Raw genomic sequence first — 20,963 nt, forward strand, 5'->3', positions numbered from 1 at the left:
TTCCTGCCATCCATCAAAGGGAAGCTGGTGCAGGTGCTCACGGACAACACCACCGCCATGTGGTCCTGTCACAATCTGGGTGCGGTGGTATCCTGAACCCTGTGCCAAGAAGAGTTGTATCTCTGGACATGGCTGGACTATTAGGTAATGTTTCTGGTGAAGCACCACATTGTGGGTTCCTTGAACACCAGAGTGGATAATCTAAGCCATCAACGCCTTGTGGATCACGAAAAGCGGAGGAAGTGCTAGATTTCTTTTTCTGTGAATGGGGAGAACCCTGTCAGCTGTTTTGCATGTTGGAGTTTCCATGGCGTCTCTCGTTCGGACACGTGTTCTGCGTAGAGAGGAACTATGGAGTCTTTTACTTCTTTCCGCCAATACCTCTCCTGCCCCGAGTTCCGTAGAAGATCAGGACCGACTGAGCCCAAGTCATCCTAGTGGCCCTGGATTGTGCACAGAGTGTATGGTAATCAGAACTCCTAGACAAGTGCTTCTGTCCATCCAATCCAGCTGCCCCATTTGAGAGAACCTCCTGTCACAGCAGCAGGGCAGTGTTCTGAATCCAAACCTGTGCAAATTCCACCTCCATGCTTGGAGATTGAGCGGACGCAGCTGAGTGCTTTTGACCTACATGCCGAGGTCATTAATGGCTTCTTGTCAGCCAGGGATCCCTCAACCAAATCCGTAAACACCTGGGGTTGAGAAGTTTGTAGCCTGTTGCACTTCACAACAGATGGACCTCCTCCATGCTGAGCTGTCCAAAGATTTATTTTTGTATTGTCACTCGCCCACCAAGGCCTTGCTAAGTGCACTGTAAAGGTTAGCCATTGGCTCATTTGGCCTTTTTATGGTTGCCGGATCACCCCTCGTGGTTTCAGTCACAGGTTGTGATGCGATTCCTTAAGGCGTTATGTTTCTCCCTTCTCCATTTGCGATTCCCAGTGGAACCTAAATCTAGTTCTAACATTCTTTGTGTGTGTGCCTTTACTCCGTTGTTCTTTCAGACTCCTGACTCTGAAGACTGTCTTTCTTGTTGCCATAACATTGGCGCTGTGTGTAAGTGAGCTACAGGGTCTGTTTTTAACCTGCCACATGCCACTTTCTACCAAGACAAACTGGCCCTGTTGACTCTAGCCTCTTTTCTTCTGAAGATAATGCCTCCTTTTTTAACTGTACCAGAGAACACTGTGAGGATGATCAACTCTTTTTTGGGTTCACTGGACCAAAGAAAGGAAAAGCTATCAGAAGAGGACCATCTCTTGCTTGCTTGTACTCTCCATTAAGATCTGCTATGCACTGGCCATAAAGCAGCTCCATGGCTCCTTGCTGGCTCCTTCTACCAGATCCCAGCCCGCTACCACTGCATTAGCACATGGGGTGTCTGTTCTAGACACTTGTCAGTCTTCTATATGGGCATCGATCCATACTTTCACGAAGCACTATTATCTAAGCATCCAGTTCTGCCAGTAAGGGCATTTAGCCCACTTGATCCTTCAGTACAAACTCCTGAGAGGCACTGTTTGGGTATCTATTCAAAAGGAGAGGAATCTGTGGTTAGAAGTCTCTATTAGAAGTTACTTGCCTAGAGTAATGCTCTTTCTGGTAGATACTTTGTCTAGAAGCCGATCTCTCATTGACCCTCCCGTCTATCCGTTCATTAAACTGGGCTCTTTCAATTAATAAGGTTTCAACTTAAAGATCTGCATACTGCTCACGATTGATCTGAACTTGGCTAAGAGTCTTCAGGTGTGGGCAAATCTGAAAGGAACTGATTTCAGAGCACATGGGTAAATGATAAAGGGCCGCACATGTCACATCTGGCACGAAATGATGTTGACGCAGGACCTTTGGCACCACCTACCAGCATGCAGGGATACTGCTGAAAATGTTCAGAATCCAGTCTGTTTGTGTCCGGAGCTAAAGTACAACACCATGGGCCACTCACCTGAAATCCAACGACTTCTGTGGAACCTTAGATCTTCTACCAATTCCCCCTAAGGTTAATCCTTAGTTTCAGAAGAGATGACTGACACCAATGACTGAGCATGGGGGTATGGAGGGTTGTGGAGAGAGCGGTGGTTCTGATGACTGGTGTATTTTGATCCTTTTGAGCTGGACCCTTCAAGTTCTAGAGATAAGGCTCACTCGAGTGGTAAGGCTTACTCCTTCTGCTAGGGGAGGTTACTGTGTGAGAAAATAATACAATTGCTTTAGGCAGCCATACATGTATGCTTTACAAGCAGCTTGAGCATGCTTTTTTCGCCCTTCCCCCTTCTGTTATTTGTGGCTTACCTCGACAATCTCTAAACCCAGTTGCACAGACCACCATTGAGCTACTATCTTTAAGGCAAAATTAGACTTTGGCGAAAAATTGCTGTTTTTCAAAAAAGGGTTGAGTTTTTTTGAGAGAGAGTCTTGGGGAAAATAAACCAGAACTAATCCAAGTCCACATGGGAGTCCTTTGAACTACCCCTGCACTACATCCTAAGCTCGGATTTTTAGTTTCTTCATCGATAATAACAATTCTGTTTACTGTCTCCCTTCACACAGCTCACACAATTTGTCCCTTTTCCTTTTTCTTCAGCTAAAACTTCCCCATTTAGATTCAAACTGTATGGGTGTCCGTGAAGAAAGGAGAAACCAAAAACAAGAGGCGTGGAGCTGGTGCGTTAACCTAAGTTTCGTACTGGGCCAAAGTAGATGTAATGTTGATTAGCGGTGAGAGAATGGTAGTCGTAGTAAAGCCAAGGGAGATGCTTAGATTCCAGGGTTCAACGTTTTACAAACACATCTCGTAGGGACGGGATTCCAGGAGTGGTTGCAAGCCTCAGCTTCCAGGCAATAGTGTCCGGGTTGCTTTTGTCGCAGGCTGCAGGACTCGGAACCCCTGGGTTTTCCAGACAGGTGACACAGCTCTCTCTGCTGACGGATTAGAAAAGCGGGCGGCGACACACATTGAACTTGGTATTTGTAGCCCATCTTGCAAGTGGATAGTGCTGCTTGCCAATCAGAAGACAGTCTCCTACAGGAAACGGAGGCCCACATTTAGTTACCAGTTGTCATACAAATAAAACAAAATACCAGCCACACCAGCAGGAAACAGATGCATTTAATTGCTCAGCAGTGTATAATTATTCAGCAGCTGTTCTACAAACGAAAATCCCAGATAGTCCAATAGGAAACCAGGACAACCTTTAAATTGATTGTTCAGCAATCAATGCATGTTGTATTAACAAAAATACCAGGCAGTTGTACTTCATTAAACATACTTGTTTACAGAGCACACAAACCAAAGTGCATAGCATGCCTTTTCCATTTAAATTAAACACTATCGAGAGCACGCAAAATAATTGACACAGCAGAGTGCATGGCACCTTCCTAATTGGAAAATAGTGATGACAACAAGGAACTTACAGCACAGGCTGACCAGATTATGACCTAGAGGAATAAATATTGAGTTCCATTAGAAGGATGGGGATTGAGTTTTCCATGTTAATAATGAAGAGTTATCTTCAAAATAAGTCACTTTGCATTCATGCACTTTGCATTTATGCAAAGTAATTCGAATATGTTTTAGGTTTAGTGAAAGTCTTGTCAATAATGGTTTGATAACAAGAATGAAGAGGAAGGGAGAGAGGGTACACACTTGCCTAGTTCCTCTAGTTAACCTGAATTTTTCTAAGTTCAGACCATTGACTAATATTGATGCTTGCAGTTTCAAATAAATGGTGGCATAAAATGTTTGACTTCTTCAGGGATGTAATCCCATTCTATGACTTTAAAGAGGTAGGCCTGTTCAACTCAACCAAATGCCTTTGGTATCCAAGCCTGTTGCACACCAGGTGTTTTCTTCAGCAGTGTTTCCTAGTGAGATGATATTTGCATGGAATCTAGCCTTTAATGCGGAGATTCTGGCCTCGACAAAACTGGTTTGATCAGAGTTTACTATGGAGACGATAAAGGAGTTTGCATGTGAGGCTAGGATCTTGGCGAATATGTTGCAGTCTGAGTTAATTAATAATATAGGGCAGTAGTTTTTGGAATTTGCTGATCTTAAACATTTTTATAAATTATCAGAATTACTACTTTAGTGATATCAACAGAAGGTGAAAGTACTCAAACGATAGTTGGAGTTCCGCTGGTAGGATTTCAATGCATGCTTAATACAGTTCTCTCTGGAAGTCACTGAGTCCTGGTGCATTATTATACTTTTGAGACATCCGACACTGTTTTCGATATCTTCGAAAGAGATCTTCCCTTTAGGGACAATAAATTCAGTGGGATTTTCTGGTTATGTGAAGCTTCTGTGTACTTGAGAATAATTGAATTATCTTCTCTGTATTGGAATAGCTGTCATTGGTATACAGGGCTTCAAAGAATTCTTTAAATCTTTCTGCTACGTCATTGTTTTTTGGATATTGGTAGGCCTTGTTTATTCTTGATAGTGTTTAGTTACATTTTTTCTCTGTGATTTGAGATACAAACGACGAAGCAAGCACCTGGCTGGCTGTCAACATGCTGCTTTGTTTTTATACTCAAATGGATGTCATCAGCTGCATAGGTACATTTTAGTTACATTTGCTTTTCAGCTTTAAAGCTCAGTGTAAGTAGACTTTAGCCAATCACCATGAGCCCGCTGTAGGGATTGGAAACCAGTAGTATTCAGCTTGCCTATTGGCTTCTCTGCTGTGTTAGACCTGTGTATTGAGGCCACTGGAAAGAAGTTCCATGCCGGGCCCAAACTTATGGTTTTTCACAACACTGAACAGGCTTGGTCCTCAGATCAAGATGAAATTACCAAAAATGTCTTGGCAATAAAACATGTTGACCAGTGCTAACTATCAGCTCAAAACATGATATGTTTTCAACCATGTACTATGTGACACAACCAGATAAACATCATTTTATGTCATCATAGACACATTTTAAAACTTTTTACAACCTATTTGTAAGAGGAACACTATAATAAAAGGGGGCGACTGTGACATATTGACCTGACAAGGATACAACTCATTAGAGGACAAAACATTCAATTTGGAAAAGGGACTGTGTTGGTTTGAACCAAACATTGGTAAGAGACTGTTTAAAAATGGAACACACACATAGAATTCCCTAGCTGAGATATAGAGACTACTCTGGCATCATTAGATTAGATTGTGCAAATTGTATGACTCTCCATCTTTGTGCGACACCTTGAAGAGCTCTTTCTGGCTAAGAAAATGATAGGATGACCAAGAGTAGGGCAAAAAGCACATTTACACTACATCAGACTTTACCTCTTATAAATTACCATGCATTTTCATACTTGGGTAGTGTTCATAACTCCCAACACCTATTTATTTTGACACAATTTCGTATAAACCTTATCCCAGTATGATTGGTTTTCCAAAAAACATCCATTCACTGAACCAGCTGCCCCACTGTCCTACTGACAAAAGATCCAGACAGTCCAACTTTTATTCCATTACTACGCAGATATGGTTTTAGGCATTGTGCACCAGCCCTTTTGTTTTATTCAGCAATGGTCATGTTTGTTTCATCTCTGCATCTTTTCTTTGGGCAGTCGATAAACCTAGGGGCACTCTCTAACTGTGGTTGTCCTAGTTAAACTTGCGGTTTCCGGTTTTTACTTTATATTACTGTGTCTGCATATGATGGAGTGTGATTAATTATGCCTTACTAAGACTGCTTGTTTTACTGATGGACTGTAATCTACATATGCTTTTAGAAGATAGTTATTTTACGATTTTTAGGGTTCTCGTCTGTCACTTTTATTTATTTTTTAAAGTGGAAAGACATTGATTATTATACTTTTTATGCATTTTTACTGATGCGAAATAGTTTATTGATGATGATGGCAAAACAGCTAACTCAGAGAAAAATTACTTTAGCCTTCCCATCCTACTGTCACTCACAGGAAACGCCTCTGATGACAAGCCCAGCTTATTGAATGAGTCGACCATTGTGACCCAAGGTTGCTTCGGTGAGGTGCCTCCTTTTACTCCAAGGTGATACATTTGCTCACCTCTCGACTTCAAGAAAATGTACACCACAGGCTGTGCACTTGAGATTAATATTCCTTCACTGAACAAATAAGAAGGGGTACAAATATCATTGAAAAAGTATTTGGTGTATAAAGAGGGGACAATTGTTGACATAAGTAGGCGTAGGGTGATATATCCGTTTTCCTCTTGGCTCCTATATACAGATAAAAAGAAAATAAGATAGTAGTAAGATAAAAAGAAAAAATTCAAACTGAACCAGACACTGTTTAGATTTTTCTTTACCCTATGCAAAAATCCAAACAGTGTCCGACTTCACACTGCGACACAGATGTGTATATTTGTACAGCAACAATGAGCCAGAAGCGCCTTTGATTTGTTTTTCTTCTTAGAATAACCCATATCCAAACAGTGCTTACCTTCTCACTCAGTTGCGGGCTTCTGTGTTTGAGCTGCTGCAAGGAGCCTGATGCTATTTGGATGTTTTCTTGGAGAAGAGAAAACAAAAGTTCCCTATGAATCATTCGGATAAAAATATACAAACAGTAGTATACATACCAGATAAACATATCCATGGTTTCAATTCAAGGAACCATCAGTTAGAGGAATCCATCAGTGGTGTAGAAGCCCAGGGATACGTTCCATGCTAATTACACCATCCTCCTAAGACGCCAGCTGATGTAGTGCAGTAGCCATTATTTGCAAAGCTAGTGCTCTCATGCAGTATGTGGAATACTACGGATAAACATAAAACAACCCATAAAGTCTCCATGCCCCAGCAAAAATATCCCTTTTGTTGTGCTTTTACAGGCAAGCTGCAAGAGATGGGGACACATACAGTCCAGGGGTGAGTGAAGCAGCACTTGAGGGTGAGGGCCAGAAAACACTTCTACTCATGGATTTGCTGAATGAAAAAGAGAAAGGTTGTTCCCTAAAGGTGAACTGTGGAAGGATACAATTTAGCCAATCCAAGAATCCTAAAGAAGCTACTTCCTAGGGGAGGAACCACCACAAGAGTAGGGAAGGCAAACCATCGAATAAGAAGCAAACAAATGAGTGACAGTAAACTCAACCAATAGAATGCAATAGGTGAGCTGTAAGCCCTTTAAGTTCACAGTAGGTCTTTCACTGTGCTGTCTAGTAGGCAAGACCTAAAATGCCTTTGTTCAAATGCCCTAAACGGCATTGGTAGACCGCTATCTCTAAATATCCCAAATGGAGACAGTTTATTGCTTTTGAGGAGATTGCCAGGCAGACGAGATTTCCTAATCATGCAGCAAAGCTGGCTACTGCTTCACAACTCGTCTGACCTTAAATTTCTTCCTTCCTTGCATTTAATCTGGCCGCTTGCCTGAATATCAATCAAATCAATCAAACTATCTTTATTCGATTTGAAATAGCAATCATAAAAGTAGAAAAAACAATGTAAAAACATCAATGAATTCATATTCCATCCGTAAGATACTGTTTCACAAACTAACATGAAACACCCCAGTTAAGATCCTACATAAACAGCAGCATAAATAAGAATTATCCAGAAATTGGAAAATACAATAATACTGATCTGGTTTGCTGAAAATTTTAAGGAAAGAGAAGAGAGTGAATATGCTTGTCGCGAACCAGCAAACAAAAACAACATGTAAAGTGTCTAGTGCAGATATCATATCACATGTGCAGTGAGGGGGGGGGGGTGAGGGGGGTGAGGGGGGGGGAGATGGCTTGTGCCACTCCGCTGCTTGTAGCTGAGGGAACAAATTCAAAGAAAATACGTAAAATACCTTCTGTGCAAAACCAGCATATCCAATGTTAAATATAGTTCTGTTTTATACTGAGATTTCACCATGTTATAGTGGGTGTAACTGCTTTCATGCAGAGAGTTTAAGGCTTGCGTATGTGCCATAAAAGCTCCATTAACCCACACAATATCTGATGTAGAAATGAACTCTGGGGAATTATAGAGCAGAGGTTTGCCCATAACAATCCGGGTAGATTTTATATAGCTGAACCAAGGTATATGCTGACCATATTCCATACACTTTCAATCCCGCAGGATCTTCCTGTTAAACTATAGCTCATTTTGAGTCATATGGAAAACCATAAGAGTATGGGACGCAATTGTATGTAATCAGCAATAAAATCTGCTCCCAGCTCACCATGCACTATCTCTGCCGTAACACTGGGGAATCCACAACATTCTTCTGAAGAATGTATTTTCTGCCGCTTGTATGGGAAGGCAAGATTTTATATCCCCAATCTCTGCCTCAAAACCTACAGTTGGGACACATTTTGCTTTATAGAGATGTAATAAGGACTTTATATATTCCCACCCAGAAAAAGCATCTATGCTATGGGCTACCCTGTTAAAAGATTGAACATGTGGTTTCAACAAAGGGGCCCAATTTAATTTGTGGTCCAGTAAAATACCTAAATAAGAAAACATGTCCAAATTTCCAATACAATGATCCTTAATTCTAGAAGTTTTAGTTTTACCATTTTGTGGTCCCAATATCCAAGTATAAGACTTAGTACAATTAATTTTCAGCCCCAAATTCTCTATAAAATCGGTACGAGAATAGTCGTCTGCGTGAAACAAAGCTGGGACCATTCTATTTTCCTACATTGGGAACATCTTTGCATTAAACTCCTTAAAACCAATCAAATTGATTAATATATAGGATAAAAACATGGGGGCCAATATGCAGCCCTGCCGAACCCCACTCCATAACTGAAAGTGCGTAGGGGGACATTCCCTTGGTGGACCATACTTTACCGAGGCTTCGAGTCCCATGTTCAAATTGTGCACAAAAACTACAAGTGCTTCCCCTCCCCCTGTGTCCCTCAGGACAGTCCACAGTTTGTTTCGATCAAACCCCTGTGTTGGACACTGTGCTGAGGTCCATGGTGGCTGGGTGTATGCTTTCCCTTTTAGCAACTGTCTATTTATTCACTTGACTAAATATCAGTGAAATATTTCACTAGGTCATCATTTGTTTAAGTGGAAAATGGTCCACATATGATGTGTGGAAGTGGCCATCTGCACTGCCGGGAGAATATTGTATTGCTATTTGACATATTGTAAGGAAAATGTGGTCTGTGTTTATTCCATAGAAGTTCACTTGTCAGTTAATGCAGCGTAAAGAACAACCTCTCCCACACTTCTTTCTTTACCATTCCAGTATTTATGAATTTTCTGGGAAGTCTACAAAGATCTTTCCCTTGATAGAAAAAACCCATACACCAGTGAAAGGAAAACACAAAAGCGGTCTGCAGCATCTTTTCTTTAAATATTGTTTTTTTTAGTGACCATTATATATGAAATCAAGCCTTATGTTCTAAGGAGCCATATATAATTTCCACAAGAACAAGGTTGTGGTAAGGAACCAGCCTACCTATATTGCGTACGTTTTTTTGATTTCTTTGTAAATTTATGTTCCTCAACACTTAGTTTTTTCTACTACTTCCTAGTAGGCAGTTACGGTTTTGAGGAAACTTTGAGCCCAGTTCTTAAATCTATAGCCCTGGTCAGAAGCCTTGCGGTGGTTGACATTTGCAGAATGGCAACTTGATCTTCATCTGCATGTTTGCATGGTTTCTTTCTCCATTCTGGTGTAACATATTCTGCTGTCATTTAAATTGTTTGGTTCCTCTCTGTAAATGTCAGTTGTGTCTGGAAAAAGTGAAGGAATTGATGCTTGTGCCTCAGGTGGCTCTGTATTCTGGCTCGTGTTTTGACTCCTGTGGCAGGTGGAACCGCTACCAGATTCCCATGGTGTCCTCTACATGCACTAGAGAGCTACTTCTAGGTGAAAAGTATACACCAGAAATGGCATTACTCAGCCTTTGGTGCCCCCCCCCCCCCACACACACACACACTATGAACGCCTCCTCGGATTCTCTCACTATAACTGGGCAAAAGTGCACTCTCATCTCTCCAATCCTAAGTCTTTGCCAAACACAGCATCGCCCCCTGAGGTCAGCGCCCCCTGGGGCCCACAGGTCCGCACCCAGTGTGGCCGCACCTGTCGCACTGCCCTAAAGCCGGCCCTGGCATCACCAAAGGTAAGTAACTGAATATTTTCCACATGCCTGGTCAAAACTGTCCCAGGAGGCTGATGTAGCACAACATTTTTTTAAAAAGCCTGTTAGCTATGAAAACTTTAATTAAGATCTATATGTGATGAATTTAACATTTAAAAGAAACATCCACAGCAAATGGAATAAGTCCTTACTTATGTTTATTTTTATTTTCTGATTTAGACGGAATATCAAGGGCTGGATCTGCCTTATTCAATGAAATGAGGAATGCAGTGTTTGGGAAAGTAGCCCAGAATTCTATTCGTCGGATAGCCAAGAATGTCTTCCTTCATCTCCACAATCTGGATTTGGGATTTCACTTGACAAGGCAGACTGGGGCGCTCTCCAAGGCCATTGACCGTGGAACACGAGGCATCAGCTTCGTCCTCAGTGCTCTGGTGTTCAATTTAGGCCCAACCCTGTTTGAAGTGTTACTTGTCAGTAGCATCTTGGTAAGTGAGGCATGCAATATATGTTGTCTGTTGGTTAGATGTCATTTTCGTTGGCCAAAACATTCCATTACGATTAAAATGTATTATTTCTACATTCACAATGTTATTGACTGAAGATGCAATAGAAATGAAGGAACAGTTTCTCAGGGTGTAGCACCAGCTGTCGTATAATCTTTCATTCGGATTGATCTTTGAATGTAGAATCCAACTGAAATGTGTTGACTGCGGCTTTGTTGAACTCAAAGGAACCGGTGTGGGACTCCTGTTGTAACGGACATGAAATATATAAGTAGAAGGCAAAGTAACGGATTTAGATTGGCTTGAAAAAGTAGCGTTACAGTAAACAAACAAAAATCTGCCTGGAAAATGAATAAAAGTAATATATTTGGTCAAACTTTTGAATGCGCAAAAAGTCACAATATAGCCCAAAAAAGGAAAATCACAACAAATCTCGTAGCTCAATATTTCTCGAGAGATTGAGAATATCAAATTTACTCATTATTGTCATTCAAAAGTTTGACCAATTAAATTACTTTTATTCATTTTCCAGGCAGGTTTCTGTTTGGCTGCTATATTGGGTTTTCCCCTGGTACTGCGGGTTCGTTGGTTCTTTAGGGGCCCTCTTTCTTTCGTGACTGTTTGGAAAAAATAACAAAGCAGTTGGTACAACATTAGAGAAAGCGGCCTTTCTTGAAAGGGTAAAGATGAATTACAAGCATCTATGTTGCAAGCCAGCAACATTTCTTACTAGTGAAGAGAAGATTAAAATCAGAATATTCTTAGTGAGATTAAAACACAGGTGAAATCTGCCCTCTAATTCATTAACATGTTTTTTGAATTAAGGACCAGCCCTGCAACTTGTTATATTTATGATGTATGGTCTCAGCAAGGAGTTTTCAATTCTACATGAGGAGTTGGGGTTGTTTTGAAAAGGACGAGGCATTGAGAAGACCTCATACACACTCTGGAGATTTAAAAAAAAAAATGGGAAGATTGTTGGCAGATATAATACATAAGTTGGGATGGAGAAGTGTGAACCCCTGCCCTGAGTGCCCAATTGTACTATTGTTTGGATCCCTAATGCTGATTTTTGTTATCAGAACCAAACCTATATCGTGCTTGTCATGGCCTATCTCATGTATTGCGGTCTTACTGGACTGGGAGGGACGTCCAAAGTGCTACTCTTCTCGTGGTGGAAGGCTACTGCCTTCACCAAGAGTTAAGCCGCGTGAGCGCTATGGTAGCAGCATACAATGTAGTGATCAGTAGGAGTGAACAAATCATTTTTATCCTGTGTCACTGGAGTAGGGCCTTCAGGCTCATTCACTTTTAAAGTTCAGCTGCTGTCTGCTTAAATCACCATTGCTCTATTTCTGTTTGGTGTGAAGTGCTTCGCCGAAGTTGTGTATCTGTGCTGGCTGTGTGTGTGCACTTTGGAAGGGTACAATACAGGGATAATGCAGTACTGGGTAGTGCGTGCAGGGTAAATGCATGTGCTGGATGTTTTGTGCCTCTGAGAGATGCAGTACGTGAAGGACATAGTGTGTGCATGTTAAATGCATGCACTGTGAGTAGTACAGTACATAAAAGATTAAGTACTGGTCAGTGGGTGAATGTTTAATGCATATGCTGGATGCATGTGTGCCTATGAGACATGGCGGGTACAGTACTGTGCATGTACTGGGTGTATTTGTGCCTTTGGATGGTACATGTAGGGTCCTGGGTCCCATTTTGCGAGACCCAGGCTTACATGGCGAAAAAGGGAGAGGAAGTAGATACTTCCCTGCCCCCAGATTTGTGTTTTGCTGCATTCTAGTAAGATGGGTGAACACACACTGGGGAGGGTAGATCGATGAGTCCTTCCCCTGTGCACTTCAGTTGGGTGCTCTTTGATTCATTGAGAGGTCACACTGAAGGGACCGCCACACATCTCAAGAAGGAGATGGGGCTAATACGATAATCATAAAGGGCTGCGAGCCCTGGGCTTATCTTTTAATGCACATATCACTATGGCTGACATCCAGCTAATTTGGTTCTGCTAAAACAATATTGTGGATTGTTCAGCAGCACTTGAGAAAGTCATAGCTTGTCCATACTTTAGAAAGGTGCTCACATTTTTTGGATTCCAATTTTTTAATTGGACGTTTAAGAGGACCCACAATAGTTTTCTTAGGAATAGTTTTCACAGCGAAGCTCTTAAAAGATTCAGGTTTTTTCATACATGTTATCTTCAACTGCAAATCCAGAATGTATCTTTCAAGTTGTATGACTGACATTTCAGCAAAATATGTTTTCATAGCTAAAAAGCAGATTCACATTTAACGGGCCTCAGTCCTTTAAAAACCTTAGATGCGTCTAGCATTTTGAAGACCAAATGACAAGTAGGCGGCTAAAGACTTGTCATATAAAGATTCTGCAGTGGCAGATCCCGTTTTTCGTGGTGCAAAATCTGATTCATGGTCAAAAAACTTGAATTGCAAATCGACAAACTTTTCTTCTACATTCTTGTATAGCCATAAAAGCCGTCCTTGAATACTGACAAACTAGTTGCGTTCCTTCTCCCTAAAACTAAATCCTGGAAAAAACTTAACTCTGCATTAACTCTGCCTCCTCTATGCCATGGAAACTCCATGCCAATCTAAAAGTGGACCCATCTACCAATGTGCTGCATTTCACTATCAACTAATATCTCAGTTTGGTACTTCACATTGAGTCTTGTAAAGACTACCCTTTCCAACTATTCCAAGTGAAGAAACTAAAACCCTACATCACCCAGACTGACTTTAGACCATCATTGCAGCTCTAGCCCTTTCTCACTGTGATTCCAAACTTACCCCAGCACCTGTCAAAACCAGTCACCGTGTGGTAACTTACCTTGTCAGAGTTGCAACAATATCAGATCGCATAACATCAATTCTAAGATCTACCCAATTTGCTTCCATCCCGAAAGGCCCACTTTTTCAAATTGCACCCTGCAATCTAGATACTGCCATATACATAATTATTACTACTGTTCATCTTCACTATCAGGACCGTTACTATACTTTGTTTCAAAGTGCTTCTTTGCACTTGTCGCTAGGGTAGCGCTATAGAAAAACCCTGAATAAATAAATAAATGTCCTGATGTTAACAAAAGCCTCTCAGTCAGGCAAGTCACCACTTCGAAATATTGTGTTCCATAGAGCGAGTAAATGTTTAATCATGGACCACATTAATGCAAAAATACATCTAAAACTGGAAATATTCAGCTAAAGCCTAACTAAGTATACACACATCTGTCCCTTTCCACCCAGACGTGCATGTTGAAACTACTGGTTTCATGGTGAAGGACCAGTGTTTCTGTAGATTTTTTTAATCTTAGTGATTTTTGTCCTTTGTGCTTTCCAGGTCTTGGTGTCCCTGTCAGAGGTGCACACTGTTCTGTTTTCACATGTCTTCCTTAAAGACCATAAACTGACCCCCCCTCTCCCCCCCCGCACAGTGCTGGACTCCTCAAGATCAGTCATCTTTCAAGTTGACTAAACCTTCATGGATCAGAGTCCTGTCTGATTTTGCGATCCCCCTTTTTCTTGTCCTTTTACATTATGAGTTACAGCTTTGTCAAAGCATTGCAGCCCTAAAGAACCCACTGCGTGCTTTTAGTAACCATTTTGAAGAACGAGTCACATTCTTCAGTTTGAGGAATGAGCTAAATGGTAGCTAATTCAGACGTATTTTCCTGCGTAACACAGGGGTTGAAAGCATGAAGAGTGAGCCTGCAAGCACAGATTGTGTTATTACAAACTACGACCTGCTATACTAACACAGCTTTTCCAATTCTAGAATGTTAAGCCTTGAACCCTAATGGGTATGTTGGTTGTTATGGTTGATGTTAACCTTGGGAATCTGAGTCAGATGCAGCAGAACTACTGCTTGTGAAACTATTATTTTGTCATGGTGATCTCCGAAACCTTACGTCGTTTCATGAAGCCCTTGAAAAGATGTTTCACAGCAGATACGCCCGCACTTAAAATCTGTGCTTCCTTTTCTGCCTATAATAACAGGTGGAAACCTATGAGGGTTGTGTGTTGCAAATCACCTCCCTGGAAACTGTTGTATTTCATTGCAGGTTGGTTGGAACTCCTGATAGAATGTGAGACTACAAAATGATGCGTGGGGGTTCCAGGAGGGACAGTTACAGGCTGGAGACTGGTCGTCTAGGAATGAACCCTTATTAATAAGATCATCTCCGTTGATTATGATGAACCTGCTTTGCTTCAGTGGCGACGAATGAGAAGAAAGGACTGGACCAGCCTGGATACAGATTGCAGGGGCACGTGACCTCAGCTGGTTTTCATAGTGAGCGGTGTACTGCTAGTGAGCACTGCTGCGGTGGGTACTACCGCATCTGAGGCTGCATATACAGCCAAGGCCACTGGGAAAGAAAACGTCAGAGGCCCAAAAGAAGGATGAAAGAAAATAAATGAATTGGGTATATTAATGCTCATGGCTGACACAGCTCGAGGTACCATTGCGAGCCGCACCAGGAAGGTGCTCATGATTGGAGATGGCTGGGTCCAAACTGGGGTGGCGTAGTGAGTAAAACAATGATGGATTTAAACCAGATCTCTTGACTGTGGGTGAATGTATGATTTATTCAGCATTCCGACCATCATTTTGTTTGCGTATCACTTTTCACCCTACATGGGATGGGTATGCCCAGACATGGGTCCCTTCATGCTGAGCAAAGGCAATTAGTGCAAGCTCCAGAACGCGATCGCGCTGAGTCCTGTCAGCGGGACCCTTGTACTATGCTGTACACAAACAGCTGGTGTGTACTTATGGGAGTTTAAGACCGATATTTCTCTTTGTAATTTAAAAGGAAAGCATTTCTTACCACCTGGATTCTGGTGAGATGAGCTGGTTCCTTTAACCGCATGCGCGCTAGCGGTTTTCCCGCTGCGCGCTGCGATTCGTAAAAACCCGCGTTACATGACGAGCTCAGCTCGTCATCAGCGTAGGGCAGGTTACGCTCATGACGAGCTGAGCTCGTCATGAGCGCCGAAGGGGTTAACATACTGAAGTCATCGGACACCAATGAATGCATGGAACTATCTGAATGGCTTTTAGGGAGATGAGTCATTGGCTGATCACAGGTGGGCATACCTAAATATGATACTAGCAGATCGAACTGCTGCCCAAATGTCAGGCACGGGCAGTGGACTTTGCACACCTTACATGGACCTGCCCCGCCATCACCTGTTATTGGCAATTGGTACATTCGCACATCGTGAAAATGACAGACACTACACTTCACCCAGAACCAGCATTGGCACTCTTGGGACACACAGCTGTCCTACGATCAACACGCACATTCATTTCCATGGCCCTACTATTGGTGCAGAGAGAGATTGCTGTGCGCTGGGGCAGTCCAGCACCCCCCACCCCGACTGCCTGGCTTAAATCTATGGCACAATGCGAGGTCGCTAGCATGGACTTTGCTACCTTACAACCCCCAACATCTCGCCCTGTGGATATTTGGCTGCCTCTACGCGACTATCCCTCACCCTAGAACAAGACATTGCTGGCCCACAGTAATCATCGTCCCCGACCTTCAACCCCCCCCCCCCCTCCTCCCCCCCCCCCCCCCCCCCCCCCAACCCGCCTAGACTGACTACGTGGTCATATATGCCATTGGCTGGTATAGGTGCATATCATACGCATACAAGATGTCTCCTCAATTTTTTTCCTCCTATATACCCTAATGCTTGGTCAATGGAGGAATGCTAAGAATCGGAAGTATTATGGTGTTGTGCTGTGAAATGATTATTCAACAATTTTAATGCAAATTGCTACTTGTGTTGTTGTGGAAAACTAATAAAAAGAATTACAAATAAATAATCAGATAACTTTCAGACTTAGTGCACATTTGTTCCTCTTGTCAAGTGGGTTGGATTCTGGTGGGTAAAGCCCATGCCCGGTTTCATAATCTAAATGACAGAGGAACAAAATCCAGGATTCTGTTGCTAGAAGCCTCTGTCAAGTTGAGACCTAGGCTTCAGCCCACCCACAGGCTTCCCATTTGCTCTCTCCATTGTCTTTCTCATATTATTGGTCACCATTTGTCCATGGCATGCATAGTCCTGTTTCTTCTTCTGCAAGTACTTGTAAAGATCCTCGGCTCCCATTTTGAGGACCATTTTAGGACCTTCTTTTTTTCAGCACTCTACACAGTGTTTGTGCTTTTTCCAGCTTCGCCTCTCCCTCCGCCCTCACCGCCCCAATAATGTTCAACTGTACTGCTCGCTTTACTTGCTCGTTTTATTTATGATTGAGCACCCCACTGGTTATGTTGCTCACGTGATGTACAGTTATTTGCTTTCCTTTTCCAACTGTATGGCATGCTTTACTGCTCCCTTGATTTGCTCGCCGTACTTGATAACAGCTACACATGAGAAGGGACCATGACAGCACTATGCCAATGCAGCACAAGTCACATTTCAATGCACTCTTTAAGTCTGAATTATGGTGAAGGTACGATCGCGTCAACGGTTTAAACTTCCACCAAGGATTCCAAATGACAAGTTTTGTTCATGATTTTTTTTATGTGTGTTCAGTGGAAAAGCTTGCCTCCTAGTTTGTTAAAAGCTTTCCTCTTTACTGTTCCCCTATACTTATTTTTAAAAGCACTTAGGGAGCTCACAGTTTGATCGTCTGACTTTGAAGCTGGGAAACAGAGTTGGAGTCTCTACATCAGCTCAACATTCTGTGGTTCTGGACTAATCACTTTCGCCATTCCTAAAAATGAATGAATGCAACTGGTGCTCATGTACAGCGCTCTGATGCCTTCGGGTAGAGCTAGTGATGTATAAAACAAAACAAAAAATGTGGTTTCTTGCTGAATACTCTGGAACACATTTTATATAGGCATGACCTTATTTGTCTTACATATTTTGTAATTAAAACATTATTACGCACCCAGTTAATTCACACGCTCACTCCTACAGCCATTCTTCACATCTACAGGCTCAGGTTTCATGCTTTTTTACTTTGCTTTCAGCCATGCTGAACACCAGACGTACTGCTAATCAACGTGGCTAAAAGACATTAACATTGACCTTGCCAATAGCTATCGGATTGCCGAGACCAGTACTTAATTTGAACCAGTGGTTTCCAGTGTGCAGCATCGGCACTCAATTGTCAATAACAGCGCTTGTGATAGTCTTCCACAAGGTGGCGCTGTCTGGCTAATTTAGAAATGACCACAACAACAGTTAGTAATTTTTAGTGTATATTGAACTTATATTGAACCTGTCGCCTAAGCCATTCTTATAGCTTTGGGGCCTGAAATAGTACGAAGTGTCAAACTTGTAGGAGTGTAATGGTTTGTAGTTGTTTTGTTGCGATCATTGGCAGCATAGCAGAGGCAGTGTGTGATGCAAACTGCAGTGGCCTCCTGATGAGAGCCCTGGCTCTTACTTATATATTTTCTACAAATTAAGCACTGGCTGAGACCCAATGGCTTTGCCAATGATTGTTTTTGACTGCGTGCAAGTCACTTTGCTAAAATTAGCCACACTCCCTCACTCAAAACAGAAGAGCTTGTATGCATAACAACCTAGAGGTATTTACAAGACAAAAAAAATGCTCTGCTTGTGCTGGTTTTCTGTGTGTGGTGGTGTCAAGGTGTATTAGGGTGATACAGTTCTTTTTTTCCCTACTTTTCCACCTTGTCTCTCAAGTTCGAGGATTTCAATGCAGCAGTGCTTTTATCAAGGGTTGCTAGCTGGTTTGGTACTTAACCCCAGTCCTCCTTTGGTTGTAGTTCTCTCTCTGGAAAGCAATGAATTTATATTCTCTCCTAATGTTGAACCTGGACTTAATCCTACCTCTCTCTCCCTTGCAATCCTTGTTGCTGCATTGAACATCTGTGCAGGTTTTGGGGGACTGGGGAAATTAATGAATCTACTGGAGCCTTTTGGACATGCTGTGGTATTCATCATATGAACTCACACGATGTCTAACTTCTAATTTAAGTTACTTATGCACTTCTAGATACATTGTGCGTGATTCACAACCTAGTACAGATTTGACTTTTGCCTGTTTACCTTCCAGAAGAGCTCTGCTCAGTGGCAGATGTTTTTTTTCAACTTTTGACCTCCAGCTTTCAGCTTGAGGTATTCCTTTCTGTGACTTTAATAATGCCAAAAAGGGTTGTTTAGGCCCTGTAAGTCTTGTGGCAGATCTAGACTTTTCTCAGTAGATCCCCCTCAAGCAATGTCTGTATTGCCTCTACCCTAACCATAAGCCCAGGTAATGCAAAAACTGCCGCACCTTCTCGGCCAAAACCCTCAAGGATAGGGAAGGAAGACTGCTCCTTTGGCTCCAGAAGAAAAAGGCAGTGTCTGAATCTGTCTCTGACACTGAGGAAAAGCCTCATTCTTCCTCCAGGAAAAGAAAGGAAGGTAGCTCCTCTTGTCACCAAGGGGACTCTGAGATCGAAATCACACGAGCAGGAAAAATCTAAGGAGAAACGCCACAGAAAGCAGGTAGCAGGAACTCTAAAATCATCTTCTGCTCCAGTTTCTGCTCAAGTTTCTGCTTCTATAACAACTGTGAGAGATCTTTCCTCTCATCTGTCAATAGCATCGTCGACGAGAGCCATTTCTGTCACACCTGCAGTGATTCGCTCGCAGTCGACAGCTTCAACAGTGATGGCGACAACGTCGACGGTCACTACGTCGATGGCCGCTGCATCAACGGGACCGCAGTTAACTCTGACGACGGCATCATCATCGACAAGACCATCTCAGGCGACGAGACCTTCGTCGACGAGAATTTCTCAGTCTACAAGAATTGCTCAGTCTACGACCACTCAGTCGATGAGATTGCCCTCCTTTCCGCCGACGGTGGTGGTGTCCGCATCGACACTGACAATGGTACCATCCACGGTCCAGTTGCCTGGAGAAAAATTCCATTTGGGACATTCTACGGTTCAGGATTTTTCAGAAATGTCTCTGTTGCCACCTACACGTTTGCTTGACTTCCAAGAGTCTGAGGATGACAGCACTTTTGGCCCTGCATATAGTCCTTCCCATCTAAAAGTTAAATGTCAGAACTTTGATGATGATAAGGACTTAGAGGACATTAATCCATCCTTATACCTTGCAGGAAAGTATTCTTTCACTGACTCAGCTGCTGTTCAGCAGCCAGAATCTTTTCAAGAGTGTTATCCCTAAGAGGAAGAGGATCCTCGCAATTTTTTTTTTTTTTTTGATAATCAACTTTGATTTTTTTAAAACAAGAACATAGAAATTCATTGGTAGCAGATCTAGCATTGTAATTAAGGAGATTACATCACACACTTTCGACAAAGGGTATAGGTGGTTCAGCAGGGTTGGGTGTGACACCCCCAAAACAAGGTACACAGACCAGAGCACCCGGAACCTCACACAGGTAGCAAGTTGAAGCATTTGCCCCACACTTTGCTGAATAGTTCAGGGCCCCCTCTAGCTTCAAAGAGGGTCTCTTCCTGCACTCCACACCAATCCTACCCCTCCTCCATGTCTGCACGGTGGGCGCCTTAGCATGTGACCAGAGCGCAGCCATAGCTCTTTTCGCTACCACCACAGCTGTCCCCAGGCAATGCTTATCTGCCCTGGAGCCAAACACTCCCAGCAGCAGGCACTTCGGGTCATGGGGAACCTCCCAACCTAGGGCCTGTGTAAGCTCGCTTCCCCCCCCTCTCCAGAACGGCGCCAGGCCCGAACACTGCCATATCATGTGATAGAAATCTGCTGGGGCAGACTCGCAGCACGTGCAGGCCGGGGAGGGTTGCATTCGGGCCCAGAAAAGGCGTGCCGGAGTGAGGTATGCTGCATGGAGGTAGTAAAGTTGGACGAGGCGTAACTTGGTGGATGTTGTCAAGGTTTTAGGTACCATAAGGGCGGCCCGCCAGTCTGCCTCCTCCGGGGGACTCACCCACCCCTCCCAGCGAGCCCGGAGCCGGTCTAGGGACTCAGGAACGTTGTTCACCAGCGCCCGATATATCCGGGAAACGCCCCCTCCCCAGGTTCCCCATCATCACCTGGGCCTCTAAGGGACTGAATTCCAGTAGAGACGTGGGGGATGGACTGTGAGTGTGGAGGGTGTGTCTGAGTTGGAGGTATTTGTCGAATTGGGAAGGCGGGAGGGCCTGACGATGCTGTAAGTCGGCGAAGGATCGAATATGGTGCCCCACCCACTCGTCTCCAAGCAGTGAGATCCCCACAAGGTCCCAGCGGCGGAAATCACGCAAGGACGAAATCTCCCGTAGCCACTCCCCACCAGTGCGCCAGGCCGTGAGCACCATCCTAGTGAGAGGGGGTAGATCTTGTGGCACCGGGCTACCTTATAGAAATGCCAGGATTTGCATGAAGTCCATTGCCCTGAGCTCCCCCCGGTACGCTGGGTCGCA

General features: G+C 43.1%; 1 protein-coding gene across 1 annotated transcript in view; it reads left to right on the forward strand.

Annotated features, from left to right (window-relative positions):
* The window catches only part of ABCB7 (ATP binding cassette subfamily B member 7), a 665,610-nt gene that overhangs the window by 311,647 nt on the left and 333,000 nt on the right, over nt 1-20,963 (forward strand). Inside the window, exon 6 of the mRNA XM_078688835.1 lies at nt 10,260-10,528. Coding sequence (XP_078544961.1) covers nt 10,260-10,528 — 269 coding nt within the window. The remainder of the gene's footprint in view (nt 1-10,259; nt 10,529-20,963) is intronic.

The sequence above is a fragment of the Lissotriton helveticus genome, chromosome 4_1, assembly GCF_964261635.1.
Source record: "Lissotriton helveticus chromosome 4_1, aLisHel1.1, whole genome shotgun sequence".
Classification (NCBI taxonomy): Eukaryota; Metazoa; Chordata; class Amphibia; order Caudata; family Salamandridae; genus Lissotriton; species Lissotriton helveticus.